This window comes from Leiobunum rupestre, chromosome 11, assembly GCF_980474605.1.
Source record: "Leiobunum rupestre chromosome 11, qqLeiRupe1.1.hap1, whole genome shotgun sequence".
NCBI classification, from domain to species: Eukaryota; Metazoa; Arthropoda; class Arachnida; order Opiliones; family Sclerosomatidae; genus Leiobunum; species Leiobunum rupestre.
In genome coordinates this window covers 31985278-32011226 of record NC_143394.1, presented here as the reverse complement: position 1 = coordinate 32011226, position 25949 = coordinate 31985278, and the positions used below count along the sequence as shown (strand labels likewise).

Sequence of the window (25949 nt, the reverse complement as noted above, 5' to 3'; positions counted from 1 at the left end):
TCAACTCTCGCCGAGTTCGTCCCATTCGAAAGAGGGTGAGCCGCGGAGGAGGGCTAAAGGGTCGGGTACGCCCCGACGATTGCTCGGGACTGGCGGAAGAAGACGCGAATTCGCGAGGAGGGTTCCGAAGATGAAAAGATACAAACAGGGAGAGAGAGAGAGAGAGAGACACGCTAAGAGTAAATCTCGACGCGCGGAAGTTAGAATATTAACTTTGGAGGCGCCCTCGCGAGGAGTTATAGTTATAATCATCCGTGGGTGGTATGTTTACTCTGAGCTCGCTTTCCTTATCATACAACAGCGCGAGGACCTCGCCGCAATAATGTCGACGAAGAGTGACAACGCCAAAGCAGCTGGACTACGCGCGAACCTTCGTTTTAAGAATTACGAGAGACACGGAAAGAAACATCCCGGATATCTTCACCCTCCATTCTATATTTGCTTTCGGGGTTCACCGCCTTTGGGGTTGGCCATTTTAACAACTCGTCCGACGCAAACGGATTACAAAAAAAAACCCCGACACTCTGCGTTACGAGGAACCGATACGATGATCGGCGTAGTATCAATTGAAACCATGGTCGCTTAAGTTCTTTCGAATGGGTGAATTCGGGGGGATAAAATGGTTTTCACGCGTATCACGAACAGTAGGGATGTCTACGCCGAAGATACTCGAAACCCCGAACCCGACACCAACGTCCTTTCTTCGAGACGAGTGAGTTGAAAGGGTAAAGGTGGTTTTCGACGGAGGTCGAACCGGACCCCGCGGGAGGGACAGGGGGAAACCTCGACGCGTTACTTATATTGTGACGGCTACATCCCGGATTCGGGCGGGCTCAACCCCATCTTCATGAACTGTGGAAGAATAGAATGAGAGGATCGTGATTAATTGGAACACGTGCAGAGTGGGGCTTCTTTCCGTTTGGTTTTGAGTGTTTTCTAGCACCACGGCCACATTATTTTGAACAATACAATAAAACTCGTACTGTAAATTACTGTTAAAAGGAACCACCTAACTTAACATTTCGTATATACTATTCTCCACCACTCTCCCCCTAATCGTCTTTCCGTTGCTACGCAACGCGTTTTGAAATTTTTAATGTTTAGGCTTAGTTTCTCTTTTCGGTGTAATTGACGGATTTTGAAATGACGTTTTAGCGCGCGACACTACAGTTACATGTCTTGGGCACACAGCCTTTTTTGCGTGATTTTTTGACCATAACATGTAGAGGTATTTTCACGCGCAAAATGAATTTTAAAAGCCGTCAATAGTCGCAAGCCAGATTTCCCGCACGGTACTGATGAGTCCTAAATAGGACGAAAACGGTCTATCGATGGAATTTCTAGCTATTTTATTTAGATCTATTTGGTCCGAGTTTCGCGTCTTTTTGTTTGCTCGATTACCTATCGGTACGAGCTATTTGTAAGTTTTTAAATTTCTTCAAATTTGTTTAGGTATTTATGGAACGCCAAACAGGAAAAAACTGAATTAAAACACAATATTATAGTAGAGAACACTATAATATAGTAGAAACGTCATATATAATATAGTAGGGAGCACTATAATATAGTAGGGAGCACTATAATATAGTAAGGAGCACTATAATAAAGTAGAAAATTTATCTGTGATATATGGTACTACAAACCGGAAAAAACTCATCTAAAAAATTAACCTATAATATTATATTAAATTCATTCATAATAAAGTAGAAAAAAATGCTTCTATAATATAGTAGGAAAAATGCTTCTATAATATAGTAGAGACATGCTCTCTTTTATTATAGTAGAAAATTCATGTATAATATGATAGGAAATTCATCTATAATATGATAGGAGCTTCATCCATAACAAAGTAGAAAAAATGTTTCTATAATATAGTAAAAAATGCGTCTATAATAGAGTACTAAAATGCTTCTATAATATCGGTAATCCCATGCGTTCTGTTTCGCTGAAAATTTTCTTTGTTCTAATATATTTTAGCAAAAATGCAATCAGATACCTTAATGCATTCTTGATTTTAGTGAAGGGTTTTCACTTCATAATAAAGTTTCTACTATATTATAGATGAATTTACTACTATATTATAGAAGCATTTTTCTACTATATTATAGAAGCATTTTAGTACTATATTATAGAAGCATTTTTCTACTATATTATAGAAGCATTTTTCTACTATATTATAGAAGCATTTTAGTACTATATTATAGAAGCATTTTAGTACTATATTATGGAAGCATTTTTCTACTATATTATAGAAGCATTTTAGTACTATATTATAGAAGCATTTTTCTACTATATTATAGAAGCATTTTTCTACTATATTATAGAAGCATTTTAGTACTATATTATAGAAGCATTTTAGTACTATATTATGGAAGCATTTTTCTACTATATTATAGAAGCATTTTAGTACTATATTATAGAAGCATTTTTCTACTATATTATAGAAGCATTTTAGTACTACATTATAGAAGCATTTTTCTACTATATTATAGAAGCATTTTAGTACTACATTATAGAAGCATTTTCTACTACATTATAGGAGCAATTTTCTACTATATTATGGTTGAATTTCCTACCATATTATAAATGAATTTTCTACTATAATATAAGAGAGTTTTTTTCCGGTTTGGCGTTCCATAGGTATTAGCTTTTTTCTTCCTTTTCATAATGGACTATTCTACTTATTCGCAAATTTTATCTGTAAATTATACTGTCTTAACTACACTACCATTTAGCAGACAGTTTCTAGAATCCAGAGCTGGTTAATAGTTCAGGAATTAATATTAATATATATATATTTGAAAACACTTGAATTCAGACTTTATTATTTTTTAAACAAAATATACTATTGTCTGTTTTTTTATTTATTCTGTATGAATTGCGTATAAAAGATAATTCATAATTCGTTTAAAATGTTCTGGTATTTGTTATTTTTATTTCACGGTACCATTTCTAAATTTAGCTTAGATTCGTACCTTAGACAAATAAACTAAAAGACCCGTGTCATAAGCAAAATCTACATTCTTCAAATTGCATCGCCCGTCAGCGCTCCCACAGAGGGAATCGCGAAACGTTTCCACTCTAAAACATTTAGATGTCGAGGTAAAGATATTAGAAATAACGTCGTTAGCTTATTTTACGCGTGTTTAATATTTGGGTGGAAATCTATCTTATATCCGACACCGTGGCGCTAAAAACGTCGCTGCTCTGAAAGAACCAACATGTTTAGAAACAAAGAAAAACCTTCGTATTATTTCTAAAACCTAGTTTATTATAAATGAATATGTTACGTTACAACCAATAGCTACCCGACATTGTGTTTATTTCAGTGGTTTTGAATATCACAATTGAAAATACAGGTTTTTTTTAAATAAATGCATTATTCTTTTAAATGTAAATTTAACAAATATCTCTGAAAACCGGTATCGAAATTGTATTTAATAAGTATTTAGAAACATGACCAACTATATATATATATATAAACAAATCTAAATAACCTTGTTTTGAGGAGAGTATTACTGGCTAGAGACCCTTGGCCTATGTGATTTAAAATCCCTAGTTTGAGCTTAATTTTAATTAACTTTTCAAGTAGTACAATCGATTAAAAATAATTTAAAATCTAAAAGTTACGCAATATTCTTGACTATATAAGTTTCTTACTCCCATAAGTAATCCTTTTAATTTAAAACTTTGGTAAAAATTATTTTAATAAACTTCTTTGGTTATTTAACCAACGTAAATGGATAAAAATTAATCACATTTTAATGTTTTAATAGCCGTACTATTTAGTAATCGCAATAACTCGAGTTTATGAGAGCTTCCATTTGAATAGCGAAATTCATAAAAAGCGATATCAGAAGTAAATAGTTACTTCTTACGATACTATAACTAAAAACTTGGTAACTTACGAAGACATTCATATACTCATGATATTAAACGTTTGTACTTCGCCGATAAAATATTAAAATTTATCAAAAAATAAAGCTAATAAAACAAAATATACCACAAAATATTGTGCTAAAGCAAAAAGCTTTACGAAATGTAAACCAAAATTAAAACAAAATGTAAAAATTTAAATGGTAAAACTTGATTTTTAAAGGACAAAACAATCGAAATATTTTGGGTTGGGTCAAGCAAATAACCAACATGATACCGTACCGTTTGTATTAACCTTTAAAATTAAGTAAAAAGTATTCAACTTGAAAAAATCTATCAATCGTTGAATTAAGGCCTATTTACACGAGAAAACATTTTTGCAAAAGATTAGAGAGTTTCAGCAAACCCATTTCTAGGAGTTTACGCGAACGTCTGCAACGTTCAGGAGATTGGTAAACTTTCGCGAAAATGCCTAGAAATGGGTTTGCTGAAACTCTCTATTGTTGGCCAACACGAGTCGCAATCGAGTTGTTCCGTATGAATTTACACAACAAGTTGGTCCCACAACGCTCTTGTTGCCAAGTAAAATTGTCATTTTATGACTAACAAGGAGACTACCCGAGGTGTAACACACCAACTTTGTTCAAACTCGGGGGTTAAGTAGGCCTTAATGAATCATGAAAATTCCCAAAAGGAAAAGTTTCAACGGGCATTAGTTTTGCCATGGCAACCGAAAATGTTTTTGACAACACAAAATGGAAAATTCCTTACCGAAAATAACATGAGATTTTGAAAGAAAAATTTACAAAAAATTAAAAAATTTTAAAATGCAAAAAAATAGAAAAACTTGATCAATTCGTCAATTTTGATAATTGTTTTCTAGTTTTTGCATTTTCGAAATTTTCAAAATCCCATGTTTTTTTTGGTAAGGAATTTTCCATTTTGTGTTTTCAAGAACATTTTCGGTCGCCATGGCAAAACTAATGCCCGTTGAAACTTTTCCTTTTGGGAATTTTCATGGTTCATTAAGGCCTACTTAACACCCGAGTAACCGAGTTTGAACAAAATCGGTGTGTTACACCTCGGGTAGTCTCCTTAATTGTAAGTCTTAAAATATAAATATTTAAATCGAATAATTTTAACATCCTATTAATTGTACAAATCTAAATAAAAATATGAATCTTTACCACAGTTATTAAATTAAATTAATTTTCTTCAGAGGTTGTGTCAAAAACTCAGTAATTTTCCGCGGAACGAAAATGCAAACAAGTTACTCGAAGTGGTCACCATCAAAGTTGTGCAAAAATGTTGGCTAGTGTGAATAGGCCTTATGTTTAGGAACAGTAGCGCCGCAAGCACTTGGATATATAATTCGATGTTTATTTATGATTTAAATTATTGTATATTTTCATAATGTAAATAATGTTTTCTGAGAGAGCCACTGAGGCGTTATTAGGCACTAAAAAAATTTAATAATAAAATATTATAATAATAATAATATAATATTATTATTACATCTACCCAGCCACTAAAACTAACCACTACGTGATTGAAAAATGCGATAAGTAATCCCAAAGAACGGGATTTATTTTTATGTAGAAATCGCCCTGCTATAATTCTATCTTCACCAAATTAAATTGTTCAAGACCCAAGTCAAGGTTAAACCACTATCGCCATCTATTTTGCGATAGTTGAAACACCCATTAATAGTTCTTTCTATAAATGTTTTACACTTATCCAACTTGTTAAAAGTAGAAGTATAACATGTTGCTCTTACGTCACAAGACTGAGCTTTGGTGGAATTATCTTAGCAAGCGCGATTTGCACGAGCGTTAGAAAATAGGAAGCTCCTCGTGATGCGAGCGCGCGCTCCTAGTGTTGGAGAAGGTAAATGCAGTGACGTAAGAGCTACATTAAAACAAGAAGGCCATGTTACTTTATAGAAATAACTATTGAAATTACACAAAAAAAATAATTCAAAGTAAATTAGTAAAAGCGTAAATATTTAACGAATCACACTGCTTATGTTATATCTTTGGTATCATTTTACATTTTACGCTTTTTCTAAATATGAAAATAAGTTTGAATGTTCGCACCGCGTCAAATTTCAATAAAAATCCGATGGGATCAATAACACTTCTGAATCTGACATTGGCCAATAAAACATTTCATCTAGGACATGACGAAAAATAACGTCCAGCAAGAAAAACTAGCATTAGTGGCGCGATCTATCGGATAAAGTCGTTAAAGATAACTCACAATTTAGATCAAATCACATGACTACGTTGGAATTTTTCATTGGTTCACGATTAGGTATACTTATCCCGGGTTTGCTCTTTGAAAAAGTATAGCTATCTCCATTAATAACGGCCCTCTTGGGGCCCGGAGCTTACATTTTATGGGGAACCAGGACCAAGGGGCAGGTCACTTCCATTTTGGGTGCGTCTTAATCATAGTAAAATGATTAAATCAGGGTAATTGTGATTAAATCAGGGTAATCAAGATTAAAAAATCTAATCACGATTTAAACGAGATTTAATCCTTCTAATCATGATCTAATCTTTTTAATCAGGATTTAATCATTTAAACGAGATTTAATCATTCTAATCATAATCTAATCTTTTTAATCAGGATTTAATCATTTAAACGAGATTTAATCATTCTAATCATGATCTAATCTTTTTAATCAGGATTTAATCATTTAAACGAGATTTAATCATTCTAATCATAATCTAATCTTTTTAATTAGATTTAATCATTTATTAGATTTAATCATTTTAATTAGATTTAATCATTTTAATCACGATTTTATCAATATAATCGGTCGAATAGAGAATTTATCATTAAAATCAAAACTAAAGTACGATTTAATCATACTAATCACGATATAATTTTTTTAATCAGGATTTAATCATTTTAATCATTTAATCAGATTTAAATATTCTAATTATGATTAAACGTGACTTAATCAACTTAATCGTGATTAAATTTAATTTAATCAAAATAATCGTGATTAAATTGAATTTAATCAAAATAATCACGATTAAATCGGATTTAATCTTTTGAGGGGTGCGTCGTTAATCAAGGAAGTGACCTGCCCCTCGCCCAGGCCCGCTGTCGGTGGCCCTGCATAAGATAATAATGCCTCATACATTAGCGAAAGTGTTATCTAAATTCCAAATTACCCCCTTTTAGTTCGGCGCATCAAAAATAGATGGCGCGGGAATTATACTTTAATTAAGGTACAAATTTCATAAATTTCGTTTTGGTTGTAAGTCGGAAAATTTTCCGGAAAATGACCGAGGCCACTTTTCCGGAAAATTTTCAGTATTTTTCCGAAAAAATAAAAAAAAATAGTTTACATTCCATGATTAGTCTAATATATTGTTTGAAAATTTAAATAAAGCGGCATTTTCGCCCAATTTTTTCGAATCTAAAAGTATAACTAAACCTCTAGACTAGTTTAAACTGATTAACAACGTAACACTATTAATGTTTTGTAGTATGTTTAGATGTTTCATATCGATAAAAAGTTAAAAACATTAAAAACCTTTAAAAAGTAATTTTTTTAAAATTTCCCGGAAAATTAACAACACTAGTTGACACCATTTCCAAAGGCCAGACTATATTTGGCTTTGTGGGAACGGGTTTTGACGCGTTTTTTCGATGGGCGAAAGTTTTTATGTCCTGATTGAAATCTTCTATTGGCCAATGGTTCATGCTAGCTGCTTCTATAAGCCTATATTCACTAATACAGTAGAATTTTCGTTATGACCCCCTTTAAACTCTGATATTGTGTTGGTACAGTTGCTGGTCTTCATCTTCCTCGTCCGTTTCGTAAATGTAATCACCCGTATTTTCCGTGAAAGCGAAAGACTGGTTGGGTCCGTACACTGGGCTTCTGAGCACGATGATGGGCTGAGGAGTGAAGATGGTTGGCCGACGTTTCGGAGCTGGCGTTGGTCTCAAGGCTCCTTTGAAACGCTACGTAAGAAACATTCAGTTCAAACTATTAATTTAAACGCCACAAAAACAGAACGCGTCACTAAACATAAACTCGCAAGGAGACGACCCGAGGTGTTACACACCGATTTTGTTCAAACTCGGGGGATTGGTAGACCTTCATGTAACTTCAAAAATCCTAAAGGGAATTTATTCAATGGGCAACGGTTTTGCCATGGCAACGAAAAATGTTTTTGACAACATAAAATGGAAATTTTCCCATTGAAAATAACATGGGATTTGCGCCGATTCCAAGTGTCCCCCCTGTGAAAAAAATTTAAGAAATTTAAAATACCAAAATTATAAAAAAATTGTTAAAAATTGACGAAAAAAATCAAAATTGATAAATTTGAACCAAATGGGTGAAAATCAACCGATATGGCTTGAATAGGAAAAATTTCCATTTTATGTTGTCAAAAACATTTTTCGTTGCCCATTGAATAAATTCCCTTTGGGATTTTTCAAGTTACATGAAGGCCTACCAATCCCTCGAGTTTGAACGAAATCGGTGTGTAACACCTCGGGTCGTCTCCTTGTCAGTTTGCAACATTAGAAAGTTAAATAAATCTTGTTTAATTGAAGCAAGAATATCAATAATAGCGCGTTCCACTGGTAAGACCTCAGAGCACTCTAAAATTGGTATCTGGCGCCATAGATCTGCCTCCGATTTTGTTAGAGCGCCACTGATATATTTTCCAGTGCAACACGCGAGGAAATTTTCATCAACCTACCTATGAAGTTAAAATGGTTGTAGTACAAAGACAATGCTTAACTACTTATCTCGTTATCATCATAATTCATAACCACATCATTTACATAATTAATAATTTTGGGTCTAGTTATGTTCGGTGCATAATATTCTAATGCTATAGCTTCCAATTCTTCATCAGAGCTGTCAGAAGATTACTCCAATAACATGTAAGCTAGCCGAAATAAAGAATTTCTGTCTCCAGCAGCTAGATCGCAATCGCCAGAGGAACACACGAACCTCGGCGAGACCGGCTCTCGATTTCCCAGTGGAACCTAGCCTGAGCCACAAACAGCACCCCACACAAGGAGAACGCATCTCGTCAAAATTAGTTCAGCGAAAAGGCTCGTCCAATGAAATTTGTACACAAAAAAGGGGTCACTAAAGTTGTAAGGGGCCACCAAATAACTAGCCCACCTGTGAAAAAAACCTTAGCGCCGCTACTTCATATACACATATATATAGCGAAGGCGAGGGTAGTGAAGCTTTATCCCATTGTGATAGGAGGTACAAGTTCAGTAACTCATATTCTACGAATTCGGTGTTATTTCCCCTTCCATAAAAACTTGTTGAGGTTAACGGTAATAGTTAGCGTGGCATGAAGGGCTTGCCACCACCCTCCTACGCATAGAGTAAACCACTGACATAGAGTGGAAGGCTATCAGCGAAACTTGTTAACAATTTTTATACGCAACGTCTTGTTTTCGAGGCGTGAAATTAACAAGTTGGCCTAAAGTAAATGTACAATATCTGGATAAAAAGTAAGTTTAAACTAAAAAAAAATGTAAAAACAATACCAGCGTTCTTCGGACTATTTTTATTCACGCTTCGAAAACAATATGGCCCGTTAGGATTAATGTTTCATGCGCTTCCATAGGGCCTTTCACTCTATGTGAGTGGGATACTCTATGCTCCTACGCATTGTTACCCGGCTACCTGAATTAAAGGCTTTAAAAGTCGCTTGATGACTTAGGCCTAAGATGGTGCCTTGGGTATTAGCCTAGCTGATTATTATTATTATTATAATCAGATCAAGGCAACACCTTAGTCCTATCATCGTCAAACTACTAGTCTACTACAGGACTAGTAATGTAAGCCTATAAATTTTGATCCTAAAACTGTCGCGGCAAAATTTATGACATCTCGTATACCGAATTTTTAAATTCCAAAAACTACCCTGGGTGGCGCTACCCAGGGTAGTTTTTGGAATTTAAAAATTCGGTATACGAGATGGCAGCCTCCATGGAAACGGACCTTACATTGTTAAAAGTTGAAAATAGCCCAGAAAAATTACAATCTACTTAATACATAACTTTAAACCATAGTTTAACCTAAGAGCAACAAACACAAGGAGAACGCAGCTAGCCTTTAAACACGCTAACGAAGTGTTGTGTACGAATTTCATTGGACGAGCGTCACGAGCCTTTACACTGAACGTATTACGGGCGGGGGGGGGTTGACAATTTCCGAAATTTCCCCTTCCGACGGCAGCAGGTGCTAAAGCGTCTAGCCAATGAAAAACGTACACAAGAAAATCCACGACTTTTGACGGGTTGCGTTCTCCTTGTGTGGGGTGTTGTGTTTGTTGCTCCTAGATTCCACTAATACTAAATATTTTTGCTCTTATAGGTATTCTTCAAAATAGGTTTCTTTGCGAATCGATTGATAAACTAGGTGATGCTTTACAAAGTCCGAGAAATGATGATTCAGAGAATCTCAATAAACCGTAAAAGCACTAAAACTAATTACCAACTCGTAAGATAACACCACAGCAGTATCATTTCCAAAAATTGTAAGTTTAAGAAATTTTAATTTTAAGTGAGATTTCTGTCCAATAGACCATTCTATAAAATACTACTTATGTGTTTATTTACTTGTGTATAGAGAAGCAGAAGGTTTGGCCCGATTTTTCATGAACCATAGACGCATTCACATAATGCCTACAGGGAAATATGCTAAAAGGGGCGAAATCCACCCGAGGTACCTTCCTATTTAATAATATTTGAGTTAGATGGCGACACTATAAAGTTTATGAAAAATAAACTTTTTTAAAAAGTTATTAAATAATTACTAAATTATAGTACTTTAAATTCTTATTAAAAATATATAATTTTTGTAATTTAAATTAACAATTAATTTTAACAGAAGTTAACACTCTTTGCCATAGATGGCACTATAATACGATTTTAAACTATCCAATCAGGGAAGAGAATTTTGTATTTTAAATCTCGACAAAACCATTCTCCACTAAAAAGTAAAAACTGAAAACTTTCAACCAATCGTTGAAAATATAAATTATGACGTCATGCTGCTATCAGAGCGCCATCTACTAACAAATAACGCCATCACCACGTTACCTCGGATGAATATTACCCCATTAAAGTCGTATTTGCCCCTTAAAAATTGTAAATCGATCTATGGAGGCTCAAAAAAGGATTCTCTGGCAAACCTGCCAACCTAGTTGTCTGGATAAATACTGGATTTTTTATCAAAATCCTACTCATTTAACGGTTATAGTTTTATACAAACCATTATAAATAGTTAATTAACTATATCTCATTGATTTTGTAAATAATTCAGTTATGGATTTACTACATTTTGAAATATACTATCTTCACGTAGGCTACCTAGGCTACTTTAGCTATATTTTGAAAATCGAGTTAGTAGGTGACACCCGCGGCGAAAAAGGGCGTTTTAGGCGAAACCTGTCTTGGTGAGCACCAGAAATTTTAAAACCGGTGCAAAGGCGAGAAAGCCTCGAAAAAATATTTTTCCACATTTTCAGTCAGAAAAGCTAAAAAATCATCGTATCTATAGTCCCCCTTCTGTGTCCCCAATGGCAACTCATTCAATTTTTTGGCAGCGATAAATTTTATCAAATTTTTTTATATAAAAAATAGTTACCTTTTGTAAACAATAAATATATTGCCTAAATCTAAGATTGGAAAAAAGAGAAGAAACATTATGCTAAAGAAAATTAAGGTAAATCTATGGGTGGATATTGCAGAGGAAACGGCGGCGAAAACTGGTAAAATTGCCCCTAAAATAGGCGAAAATTTCGACCGCAGAGTGGAAACACTGATGAGCATAAAAGCAAAATTTTTAAAAACAAAGGATAAATAAGTTTGCAAGTCCTACTGAAGTAGCGATATGTTGTCTTTGTGAAAGTTTTTGGCCTGTTTAGCTATGAATTTATAGAAGATCTATTCGCGGGACCCCACAACTTGCGTACGCACTATTGTGATATTGGAATTTCGTACCAATTCAAGATTTAGAATACAATCTGTCTCCAAATATTTGATCATCGACTTTTGAACCCTCCACGACCTGTGTCCATTGTCTTCTACAACGCGTTGGAAACTTTCGGCGTGCTTATTAAGGCACCGGAAGTTTGTTATACAGGGGGTTGGCTAAGCTACGGTATGCTATATTGACTATTGTTAGATAAGGTGTTTGCTACATGCTATATACGGTGGTATACAGGGTGCCCAGGCATTTTTCTCAGAAACTATACTTTCTAGAAATGTGAAAATTTCAGTATGTACTCTCTCGGGGGAGATCGTTTTTATTTATAAATTTCTAAAACATCGTGAAATGTTTCACGGTTTTAGAAGTGTTCGTTTTTGAACGCTACGTGGTAGAAAGGTTTCAATTTTGTTTGTTTTTAATGACCAATTATTTCAGTGACGAAATGTCCGATTTCCACCATACCAATTCCATTAAAGGTTTTCGAGTATGCTCTACAACTTGCCCATTGAAACTTTTCGTCTACCACATAGCGTTCAAAAACTAACACTTCTAAAACCGTGAAAAATTTCACGATTTTTCAGAAATTTATTTTTAATTGATATAATTGATTTTTCACTGGATGAATGACAAGGTGATTAGGATCGTTGTTAAAGTACAGGGTGATTGAAATATTGTCCCTAATGTACAGGGTGATTGATAAAGCGTTGTAAATTATTTTTTTGGTTAATGTTACTCTTCAGTTGTTAAGAATTAGTGCCCTGATTATGTTGACAAGGTGATTGAGTGATTGTACAGGGTGGTTGATATTTTGGTGAAATATACACTTCGGTTAATATCGAAAAAATGGTTAAAAATTTTAAATAATTTTTTACCCTTTAGTATCCGTCACGTATTGAAATTTCTTTTATACACTTAGGTTTTATTAGTGCACTTATTCATTAAATGTACCGGGTGATCGAAATATTTCATAATTAATAGCGTTGTTATGGGTTTTTTCTTTGATTTAAAATTACTTTTTGGTTGTTAATGATTAGTGGGTTAGCTATTGATCTTGAGTTATTATAGTACATTTATTAAGTTAATATACAAGATGATCGAAAAAAATTCAAATTTAAATTCAATGTTCAAAATATATTTAATACATCGGGTGTCAACTTAAATGTCCGTGACATCTTGTTTAAACACCACTTCTCTGACTTCTACATATTTTCCCTGATTTTTGTTTTGAAGCAAATTTCCCGACCTTTTTTAAGTCAAATTTTTCTTAGACTATAAATTCATTTTCAAATTCCCCGACCCTAGATCCATTTTCAAATTCCCCGACTTTAGATCCAATTTCGAATACCCTGACTTTAAATCCAATTTCAAATTCCCTGCGGTCACTGGTGAAACATACTATTATTAAAATAATTAGCTTTGAGAGAATAGGTAGTCATTAAAATAAAAGATAATTTTCTACGTCGTGACGAAGCCCGAATTTTAAGTAAGCGCTTAGAAAAATGGGACGAAATATCAAACTCGTTAAAGCATCAAGTATCACGCGTTTCAAATTTTTTTAAATTATTTAGACGTACACGGTACATTTTGCGAAGAGGGGAAAACGCCGTTTGCACTAAATAATATTAAACGGAACTACAACAGTTTAAATTTAAGTTGTTGTCTGGTAATTTACGTATTGGTAGCAGGAAACTATATCTAATATATAAATCTGAATGTTTGTTTGTATATATATATATATATATATATATATATATATATATATATATATATATATATATATATATATACTAGCTTTAATACACGGCTTCGCCCGGGGTCTTAGTTTTAATGAATTAGAACTGATTTGTAAGTAAGAAAGGTAAACGCTGTAGCAAAAACGCAACACGCGTAGCAAAAACGGTAGCAAATCGAAAGACGCGTAGCAAAAAGTCCTGAGCTTCTTAAAAATCCCAACTTAACCTCCCCTTCTACGAAGTCCCTTTCTTTCACACTATCTCCCCTTCTACGAATTTCACACTAACCCGTTAAAAAAGTTTAAAGGTCGGGACGGGCGCAAGGAACTCAAGAGAGGAGAAAAGGGAAGCAAAGGGGTGGGAGTCGAGAAAAAAAATTGAAAGCCGAGACCAGCGGGAAAATAGATAAAGGAAGCAAAGAGGCGAAAGTCTAAAGTCGAGTGAAATAAAAATAAAATTTAATTAGATTAATAACCATGTCAGGTATGTTTAGTTGGAAATCAGGCCCTGAACATTGAGTTAAAATTTCAAAGCTCTAGAACTAACCGTTCTCGAGTTTTTAGGAACATGACATACAAATTAATAAATAAAAGGACAAACTTTAAGACTTATAGTTATAGGTTTGTCCGCTATAGGAATCTAGAGTTTTCAACTTAGGTCGACCACATTTGGTATACTATCTAATGATACCCTGACTGGTTTTCGACGGCTACGGTCGGCAAAACAACTTTAATTAATTGAATAAATTTAATAATGACTTTATACAAATTGGCATATTTCCCCGGGAAATACCGGGTATCCCAGCTAGATACTACACTTTGATCTTAGCCAAAAGATTGAGTTTTTAGTTTTTTTAGGCATGCACACAAAAAAAGCTTAAATTATGCAATTTTTTTTAAAAGCTTTCTTCTATAGACACTAGGCCGTATAATAAAAGGCAAAGTATTATGTAGTCAACGGAAAATTGGTTAATATTGTCATTAACCAGTTGGTTATATTGCGTATGATGCCATGAGTGGAGACAGTTATTGCAGCGTATTCTTTTCGTTTTTAATGTGTCGGCGCTTTTTCCTTAGTTATACAAATAGGCATAGTTAGTGCTCGGATTTCGATTAATTTTTATCCACGAATAAAATAAGCTCGGCGATATTTAAATAACCAATAGTTGAATAAAAATTGTAAAATGTTTAAATAATCGAAAGTGAATAAGCCTATTATTTAAATAAAACAAACAATTATTTAAATAAATGCCACTTTTATTCAAATAAATGCTTGGTTGCGTAAAAAACATTATTAAATAAGTTAAAATGATATTCTTTTTACCAACGTTTTTTAAATAAATCGGAAAATTTGTGGATAATGAATAAACAATTCCGAGCACTAGGCATAGTACTGGGCGCCCCAGCTAGTAGATATATAAAATTGAAATGCTTAAAGGGATAATGAACTTCCATATTTATGAATGATAAACGAATTTCGTAATTCTACCACAAGGTTTAAGTCGTTTTGGGTTATTTGTGCTAGTTAAGTAAAAAACAAGTATCGATTTTTAAATTTAGTTTGTACTCCCTTTAAACTGAGGTGTTTCTGACAGTAGCAACGGTTCCCCATTTTAAAAGGCACTTCGATAAATAAGGAAATCGCCCAGAAGTAATTTGGCCGAGAGCCAGGATCTGCAAGTTACTTTTAATAAAGTCAGATATGCTTGCTCAACTTGTTAAAATGGGATAACGAAATAGTACAGTTAAAGCCTACGGATGAATTCATAGGCTCTTTGGTGGGAAGGCTAATGGCAGCATAGTGGAAGGTGGCCTTTCCCATCAAAACAATAAAGCCACGTTACTTTATTATATCGCCTATTGGTGCTTGTTGGAATAATGGAAACTTTTCACCTGTGAACAGAATGTCGTGTTTTTGCTAAGCCTTAATATGTCTAAAAAAGCTACCTGATTGAAAGTAAACACTTGTTGCATACCGTACAAGTGAAAAGTTGCCATTATTGTCAAAAGCATTATATAAACGGTAACTTGCAGGTCCTGGTTCTCGGAAATTTTACTTCTTAGCAATTTCCTTGAAGATGTTTTATTGAAGCGTCTATTGGTGAAAAATCCTCTTGCAACGCAAAGTAATGTTTCAAGCAAAAGACCTAATCTATATTAACCAAAACAATACGAAAAACTAGGCCTATAGATCGATTCGCCAATTTCATTAGCGTAATTATCAGCCAATGAAATTTTTGGAAAACATTGCTACGTTTTGCCACTTCTTTAAAACTTCGTTTACACAGACGAAAAACTATACTTAAGCTTTCGAGAACCAGCTAGTAGTTCGTAGATTAACTACCAGGATAAATACAATTGAAAACGCGTTATGGGTTTCAATTTCGAAATAAGTACCTTCAGAAACGAAGCCAGTATTAGAAGTAGTAAATTTTAGGTTTTGATTCAATAACTTGTCGTTATTTTGTCGAAATAAACGATATTTTTACTTGTGAATGCGTTTTAATTTTAAACAGGCCTTGGTCTCAAACGAAAATTTGCTGTTAAGAAAAGTCGTTACCTGGAATTTAGGAGAAGGCACGCGCACGGACGTAATTAAATTACGCCACTGTCTACCCGAACCCCCAAAAATCCGCCACTCGTTTAGAGTTTGGTAAAGGAAAGTTCGGGGGCAGGGGATGAGAGTTAGTGTAGGGAGCTGTTGGCTCGCGTGGCATGCAGGGCTTTCCACCACCCTCCTACGCATTGCAATCCGGCCACCGGAATTAATTGCTTTAAAAGTCGCTTGATGACTTAGGCCTAAGGTGGTGCCTTGGGTATTAGCTGAACTAAGCTGATTATTATTAATATTATTATTAGTCTTTGCGTATTTGGCCTATTCACACGATTAAACATTTTCCAAACTCAAGGTTTGTACAAATTTTGCATTTTCGTTCATACACTCCATGAAACATTTTTGAGATTTCACGCGTTATCTGCGAAGAAAATTATCCTAAATACTTCTTTTACAAAATATGAAAAATAAACGGGTAAAATTAACAATTTCATGTAGTTTTTCGATTTAAAGGAAGATTATTCGATTGGAAAATTTGGAGACAAGCCTCAGTCACAAAAACTAGTCGTTCTTCAAAATTTGGACAACAACAGCATTTGTACATGATGATATATTTTCAAGCTTCGTTCGTAATCATGTTTTGATGGGTCCAGAAAACCGTCTACTTCTGCAAGTTGGCTATCTTAGTTCCATTTTTAAAACTAACAATTTCGTACACATTGAATAAATCTAAATACAAACATTAATCTGGTGCACCTTTTTTAGTGTAAATTGATATAACTTATTTTGTAATATTTATTTTTTAAAAGAATTACAAGCACTTTTCCTTGATGAGTAAACCCCGAAATCTCACCGACTTTTGTGGAGGGTGTGAACGAAAATACAACATGTTTTGGGAACTCAAGTTGAAACCTGTTGTCATCAACAATCGTTGAACAGAAATGTTGGCTTGTGTAAATTAGGCCTTAATTAATGGCTCTATTGAGATCATTGAGTTGGGAATATTAATCTAGAGGTCCAATCAAAACGTCGGATTTCAGTATTTCGCGAAATGAGTTTTTAATAAATAAGAATACTGCCGTCTGCTCCCAAACGACGAGAAACTTTATCATTCTACCCGTGGCGCCGTCTATCTCTCAATGGTTCGTTCAAATAAGACGCATTTTCCGGCAAAAAATATTTTTTTTTTCAAAAATAATGGATGGCGCCACGGGTCATATGATAACGTTACATTCGTAATTTTCAAAAACTTGTTTCGCGGGGATCAGATTTGATTGGATCTCTAGATTAATATTACCAACTCAATGATTGAGATGTAAGTTACAATCACGCTGGGGAGTCAACTCAGCCGTTGAAGTATAAAAAGTGATTTTTAAAATGCGATGTAAGCGCATATAAACTACCGTCAGGGTTGTTCCTTTTAATATATTTTAGTTAAAAAAAATTTAAATTGCGGATGAAATATTTTAGCAATGCTACCAGCCACTTTTTTAGAAATGGCCCATGTTGGCTATCCTTATCATTCCTCCATACTAAGAATATTCCGCCCAAAACGAGTGCCACAGAGCTTAATGCTTAAATGTGTGTCATACTTATGGTTTTCTGTTACGTTAATAAGCATCAATCAGTTTTTTCTGGTTTCAATAATATCCGACACATGCGCAGTTAGACGAAAATGGTACTTTGACCGTGACGTCAACTTAGGCTTCCCTTTTTTGTGAAAAGTACCATCATATCAGTTATTTTGCTAAGCAGCTAATAGTCGTTTTCAATGAAAGTGGGCAGTGATCATCGCCCTCTGTCCGCAACATAGATAAATTGCAATGGCGTCGTTTTTTAAAAATCATCTTTCATAACACCATAAGTCTATAATATTGTTTCACTTTGTAACTTTGGCTACGTGTGACTAGAGGCCTGCGCCGATCTGATATGGGCCGACGGCGGCGTTTGACCCAAAATATACCGGCGGCGTCTTCGGCGTGGCCAAAATGACCGGCAGCGGCGGCGTACGCCGGCGTTTGTATTGATTTTAGAGCAATTTTTTGTAGCGACAGTTTAAAAAACATTCGACCAGAAGGGCAAGGCCAAATACCAACTCGTACTAGTCCTTCCATGGACAGTGGCGTCACCAGGATTTCAAAACTGGTGGCGCTTAAGCCATTAGCACTGGTCAGGGGCGTCCTATAGTGAGTGATATGGGGGAGGGGGGGAGCTCCCAAAAAGGTTTTTAAAGTTGAAATATTGAGGCCGACTATGAAAAATTAAATTTTTGATGCCCATTTTTAAGTTCAAAGAAACTTTTCGACAAGTGAATTGGAAAAATTGGGGATTTTAGGTGGCGCTTCTCGGAAATTTTAGGTGGCGCTTCAGAAATTTGACAGGTGGCTCAAGCGCCGCCTAAAACACCCTAGCGACGCCACTGTCCATGGACAAATTAATGTACTTCACACAGGGACGCCCCGTTTCCGAATATTTGCTTCGGACGATTGTTAAACGTGCGCTCTGGCGGCGGAATTAGGAACTAACGGAAAACTAGGGTCAACCGGGCAAGAAGGAAAAGGGGGGGGGGGAGGGAACATATCGATAAACCAAGCAACATCATATAAAGGGAATTAAAATGTGGATAAGATTTGGTTATATTAGTGACTCTCTCTATAGCCAAAATAGCAATGCTGGAATCTGTTGACGCTAAGTGAAAATGCTATTACTCTGCGTCGACCGAAATCCGAAAAACCAAAATTTGACGTTCGACGTCGTGTTCAAATGTCGTTATTTTCGCGTAAATGAAAACCAAGCTTAATATACCAAAAAAAAAGTGTATAAAGAAGCCTCTACGTGTGATGCGTTAGCAAGTGGACGCAAAACTGCGACGAATTCCGTATTGCGAATATCTCTCAGTAAAACTTTTGGAAAAATATCAACATACCAACGCGTGTCCGATTTTTTTTATTTTTATTTTTTTGGATACTTTAAACGATACTGAACATTTCTGTGACAAAATTATTTGGCGGAAATGGAAATTCGCGGAAATGGAAATTCGCGGAAATGGAAATTCGCGGAGATATTAATTTTTTAAAATTAACGTTTTTTAGCGTTATTTTCCGCTAATATGCAGGCCGCTGAATTGTTGTAGGTGAAGTAGGATACGCGATGGGGGCAAAATACAGAGGGGCTAGTCACTCCACGTAATCGGTGTACAAGATCGTACCTTTGACTGTACTAATGAAATTACGCGTAATCTTTAGAGTCTGTACCTTTATCAGTGTTGAGTACGCGTAATCGGTGTACAGGCCATCTGACCGTGGTTAGCCCCTCGCAAAATACCAACACATGTCCGCTTTTTTGGATTATCCGACCCGCTTCATAGTTCTACGTGAATTAGGACACGCGATGGGCTTAAAAGAAATAAATATGCTATAAAAGTAAAGCACTGTCCAATTTTTATTTACGGAAGTTAAATGTTAGTTACATGGTCAAGGAGCAGGCGAGTGCAAGGTAGCTACTGCCTTCAAAAATGCCAAAAGCCAATTTTCCCCTAGACATTTCCTTCCATAGATATAGGGACCAGGCAGTTGGGGGAGGTAGAACGTCACTACGCTCTATCTCACACTCCTGAAAATCCACCCACTGGGGGAAAAGCGCGCGAAATTAGCTATAACGGTACGATGTCGTGACGTTTCCCTCCCTCAAAATGGCGTCAAGTGCCTTGTCCCTATAAGAAATGTATATAAAGGTCTAGATAAATTTCGGGGCGTCTAAGCCTAACATAAAATACGGAATTGACACCTAGCAGACACCGAGGAAGGCACGTGACCAAGAGCGCGAGCTCTCTTAGCATTTTAGTACTAAGTGCTTGACCTTTCCGCAGGCCGTAGTCTTTAGACACCATCTGTTGGTGACTTTTAGTAGAATTTTTAAGTAGAAGACAATGGCTCTCGCGACGATAGCACGAGCTTTCTTAGCGATAGATAGCGCCTTATAAGGATAGCCTGAAGAAATTACGTGTTTCTGCTAGCTGTCACCTCCGTATTCACTCCCTTTGAAATATTTTATCTAGACCTTTATATACGTTTCCTATATCTATGCAGTTTCCTTCTCGGATCAAGGAATGTGACCAGGGACACGGCCTTCGGAATTAACACAATACCCAAATATAATCATAAACAAAGTGTTGACGCCTGACGGCGCCGCACGTTCGCTTCGCTCTCGTGCTGGGGGCGCACGGCGCCGCCATAGAAATCTCATAGGTAACTAGAATGCTGCCGTCTACGGCCGAGCTTGACGCCAGTTCATTTTGAACCTTCAGCCAATGAGAGGCCGTAGAGTGGTTCCGCCAAGGAGGATAATAATCCTTCTTGATTCTGCTACTATAGTGGGAGATGGGTGACGTCATTCTCTCTGCTGACATTAAATTCTTGGCAGAACCACTCTTTGAGCTCTGATTGGCTGAGATCTGGCTATCGTCTGCCACGGCGTTTGGTCCATTTGCCAGTTACACGGCAGCATTCTAGTTACCTATGAGATTTATATGGGCGCCACCCCAACCCCTTTCTTGCTATCACCTAGGAGCCAGTAGCGTAGCCAGGATTTTGTTTCGGGGGGGGGGGGGGGCACGCCATAGGAAAAAAAGTAAAAAAATAAAAATATTTGTACGTACGACCATACGTTTCGGGGGGGGCATGTGCCCCCTGTGCCCCCCCCCCTGGCTACGCCACTGCTAGGAGCAACAAACACAACACCCCACACAAGGAGAACGCAACCCGTCAAAAGTCGTGGATTTTCTTGTGTACATTTTTCATTGGTTAGACGCTTTAGCGTAAAGGCTCGTGACGCTCGTCCAATGAAATTCGTACACAACCCTTCGTTAGCGTGTTTAAAGGCTAGCTGCGTTCTCCTTGTGTTTGTTGCTCCTAGTTATCACGATGGGCCGTCTAGCATTGCGACCTAGAGGACATATTACCAAGAAAAAAATAGGATATACTGTCTTGGTCTAAACCCAATATTCCAGAAACAGGAAATTTCGTGTATCCTACTACACCACAAACGCAAAAGTAACGCTAGAAGACGTTAATTTTCAATAGAAGTTAATTTTCAAAAATTAATATCTCCGTGAATTTTTATTTCCGCAAAATAATTTTGTATTAGAAATGTTCAGTATCGTCTAGAGTATCCAAAAAATAAAATAAAAAAATCGGACATGCGTTGGTGTGTTGATATTCACCCAAACTGGCGCATGTGAAGAATAGGAAGTGTCACACTTTTGTAAAATATTATACACTTATGATAACACTAATGAGGAATTGGCTCTCCTTATCTTTTCTACATGCTAACAAGCAGAGGTTCACGCACAAAATGAATTTGAAAATCACTCCATCAGTTTTAGTTTGGTATGTATATGATTGCTATGTGTTTGTTTTTAGAGTATTTAAAACCAAAATGTTCCTTAAATGTAAGAACACTTAGGACTAAATTACTGTAACTTTCTTGCCTCCTTGAACCTGACTTAATATTGATTTTGGGTATTTCATTGAGTAATATTGTGGACATTACGGAATAAAGTGGATCAGTAAATCCAAGTTTTATCACTTACATTTTCGCCATCCTCTTTAGCAGAGTCTCTTAATGCACTAATAGCGCAAAATGGTAAAGAGCCTAAAGTCAGGCATATCAGCAACCAGCCCAGTGAAATTGCCCATTTGGGATATGTGTAATCTTCCCGTATAGGTACGTGGTTCGATAAAATTAAGTAGGAAAGCAGAATCACCTGTTTGCGGGATAAACTCTGGTAAATATTTAAATTTTAATATTTTTTCGGGTAACATTATTTTGTATTACCATGATTGTGAGTGGCCCTAGCATTAGCCATAGAAATATTAAAACGAAAGGTGGCTTTTTCCCTGTCATGTCTTTAATTTGGAGCGAGAGGTTTCCAGCTCCTGAATTCATTATAGCAAACAATTAAACTAAACAAATTTAAATAATATGTTAAAATGAGCAAATTACCATAAATCCACGCAATTATCACAAATTCCAACAGGGCTAAGATATTTGTACTGAGAACGGACACGTAATGATCAGTCAATTGGAAGAAAAACATTCCAGACTAAAAAGTACAATAATTCACCATTAACACTAAGCTTAGTGATGCACTGATACATCGGCCTATTTTTCTAATATCGCTATAAGCCAATATCGGCTTAAGCGAAACCGATATTGGCCAATACCGGTATAAGAAAAATATTTTCAGAAAAACATTTAAAAATAGGAAAATTCTCGATTAACTAACTATTGATAATATCTTATTGGATTGGCCAGATTTCAGAAGCGAGATCATTTTTTTAGACAGGGGGTTACGGGTGTAAACAAATAAAAAAACAACAATATTCGATTTGTGATAGAAAATATGTATCAAGTAAAATGAAATGAAAAATTATAATAAAATGGTATGACAGTGTTCTGAACCGTCTTTTACAATGATTTTATCATATACACTACTGTTATGATAGATAACTTTGTTAATATCGGCCGATATTACCGCCGATAGATAATATTATCGCCACGAATAGACGATATATCGACCGATATTATGGCCAAGAATAGCGGATATATCGGCCACGAATATCTGATAAATCGGCCGATATTATTGGCTACGAATAGATGATATATCGGCCGATATTACCGGCCACGAATAGCCGATATGTCGACCGATATTACCACCGATGAATTTTCCAATATTACCGCCGATATATATCAGCCATGGATAGCCAATATATCAGATTTACCCATATCAGTGCATCCCTAACTAACTAAGGTCTTGTAATTGGGACTCTTACAGCACACACTTACCTGTGTCACGTAAGGGGTACTTATGAGCAAAGATAGGGTACACAGAAGGAGCAGGAATAAGGCTTGGGCGTGAAAATAATGTTTTATGAAGTTACTGTAAACTTCCTTCAAGGCGGTCAATAAGGTTTGCATCAAAGTGACCTGAATTTTCAAAACAGTCGAGTATTAGTTATCTAAAGATAGTCTATCACGGTTGTGAGACATACTTGAGAATCCATGGCCAAACAAAATATAACGATAAAACATATAATTGCCCAGAAAGTGGGCACGGGTAAAAGGGCCACCAATTCCGAAAATGCCAAAAATACCAATCCAGGATCTTTTAACGACAACAAAATCAGGGATTTAGATGCATTCGAGGGAGTAATCACTGTTAGTAATGTTATTAATATACCATGCTGGAGTGTGGTTTCAATGGGGGTGCCATATTTATAGGATAAATGACCGATTGTACCAAACACGATGCAACTCACAATCAGTTGCGTGTAAAGGTTAGATAAAACTGATATAATTGTGCCTCTAAAATTATCAAATCAAAAGAAAACTAACGTAAAATCAAAGAACTCAAAAATATAAAATTGGCACATTGTCAAGAAAAATTTACCTGAACATGTTGTAGTATTGATTGTCGCAAGACCCAACAGCTATTCCGAAACCAAACACCACGCCTAATGAGTGAATTGTTTGAGCAAGAGCGTATAACCAGACCTGAAATATTAAAATAATTGCTAGTCATCTATATTACGAGAAATTACTATCGCATCCAGTACCTTAATATTTTGAAGACCTTCCCACTCTGGTACAAATAGATACGTTATGCCATTTCTGGAGCCATCGAAGGCGCAAACTTTGATTATCAGTACCAGGAATAAGATATTTGGGACTATCGCCATAATGTAACGCGTATGCCCTACAAGAAATGTCGGTTTTCTTATGGCAACAAAGATAAAGATCCAGGCAAACAGCATGGCTGCTAGTAGCTCGAATCTTAGAGCTCCGAGTTGATCAATGCCTTTAGTGGTCTCCAGCATTTTTAAGCTTTATGAAATAAGAATATACCTATAGCATTAGTGATAATATCATAAGTGGATAATAATCATAAGTATGACACTTCCTATTCACCCAATGCAAATTTTTAATGATAGTCTGTTTTGCCAATGACAACGTAAACCATTTCGTACCGATGGACTGACAACTCTCCTATATTTGGAGGAAGCCCGGAAAATCACCCCTGGTTCGCCTGCAGCCTTTTCGACGGACCAGCCAAGGCCTATTGAAAATTTAAATGCTTTCAAGAGTGTTAATAACGCTTAATTTTGGAAAATAATGATGAATTATGGAATCGGAAAATAAAAATAACTATTATAAACACTAGCTCCATTTCAGAAGTAACTTCCTATTTCGCAATCACTCCATGAGAGACTATCATTAACCAAATTTGTTCTGTGCCATACTTGTGTTTATTATCGACTTATGATAATATGATATCAGCTAAATAACATACTTGAAGAATTCCACAGCTGGTGTTGTTAGATTTTTTGTAACATTCGATTTGGGAGTTCCTAAGACTGGTAAGCCATTGATTGGGTTTATGTAGTGACCTAAAGATGTGCCATTTTCTAAATTTGCCGTTCTAAAAAGAAATTAATCCTTATCTAATTAAAGTGAATTATTTATTTAAAAAAAATAAAAAATTATACGGAGAATGTGGTGGAAATTGTTGGCAGTCTTTTGTATTCCACGCTTGTTGACAGTGAAGCCATCGTGGTAACGAATACAAGGAATTAAAGAAGTAGAACATTCCCCATGAAATGATGACGCTGTAACAGGTTGACAACCAAAAAGTTGCGGCTATTCCAGCCAGCCCAACGCCTGTGGAATAATTTATTTAGATCATGTTTATATGTAAGCAGTAGTGGTAGATCATCACCTTTCATTAGAGGGCATAGTCTCTTAAAAGCCATGATAGCTTGCGCTTGAGTCACTTGTCCAACTGCCAATTCCATACATAGCAATGGAGCGCTGCAAGCAATCATTAATACAAGGTATGCGCAAAGAAATGAACCTGAAATGTATTGACTTATAATCTATCTCAAAAGTGGTACAAAGTGTAAGTACATACCTCCCCCGTTGCTGTAGCAGAAGTATGGAAACCGCCAGACATTGCTCAATCCCAGAGCTTGACAAATACACAAGATGGCAAAGTCCACTTTATTTTTCCATGTCCAAGTATCGCGCTTCAGATTCTGCAACGATGTACCCACTTCATCCCCATCAGTGTACGGATCTTGCTCAAAGCTGTACGAGGCGACTGTACCTGTTGGTACTTTTATGGGTGGTTTTTGCGGCTTACCAAAATGGAACAAGTCGGGAACTGAGACTGATTGCCGACGTATTTCGTACAAGCTACTATCATGGACATCTTCCATCGAGCGGTTGACTGGCTTCGAAGTGAATGAGATGGACCTTGTGAGCATACGAGTGGGCTTTTCATTTTTACCACGAAAAGACTGAACTCTCTTCAGAGTCTCTCGAGTTTTGTTATTCGAATTTTGAAATACATCAGATATTTCATCATCAAATTCCGAATCTGAATTTGTTTCTGGTAAACCCCTCTGATATGTGCGAATCTGTTCCGACAAAGGTATGTTTGGCAACACTGGCGGCGGAGTAATTGGGCTATTTGCGTTAATTTGACTATCTGGGGCTCCGGGTAGAATCAAAACTCCCGGTTTACTGTGTCCGTGAGACGAGGACGACGGTTCCTTTGGTTTTTTCTTTTCACGTTTTTCCCTGCTAGAAGAACGTGGTCGCTTCTCAGTAAGCGTGAACCCCGTTGGAGGAGTTTCGAAGCGATAATAATTACTCATTTTATACGATATTAATAAAAGATTCAGTTACTAGCGAAGTCCGAGAGAGAACGTCCGATGCCTAGGCCTCCA

At 36.0% G+C, this 25949-nt stretch overlaps 1 protein-coding gene across 1 annotated transcript; it reads right to left on the bottom strand.

Annotated features, from left to right (window-relative positions):
• Positions 1-7459: 7459 nt before the first annotated feature.
• LOC149922281 (sodium- and chloride-dependent betaine transporter-like) lies at positions 7460-25949 on the bottom strand. The gene is made up of 13 exons (XM_090163028.1): positions 25130-25949; positions 24938-25072; positions 24708-24879; positions 24512-24640; positions 23778-24045; positions 23612-23715; positions 23402-23526; positions 23214-23326; positions 23008-23148; positions 22165-22264; positions 21997-22097; positions 21752-21925; positions 7460-7860 (listed from the first exon to the last, which is right to left on the bottom strand). Exons 1-13 carry the CDS (start codon positions 25875-25877, stop codon positions 7657-7659), a joined length of 2514 nt encoding a protein of 837 aa, XP_090019154.1. The 5' UTR covers positions 25878-25949; the 3' UTR covers positions 7460-7656.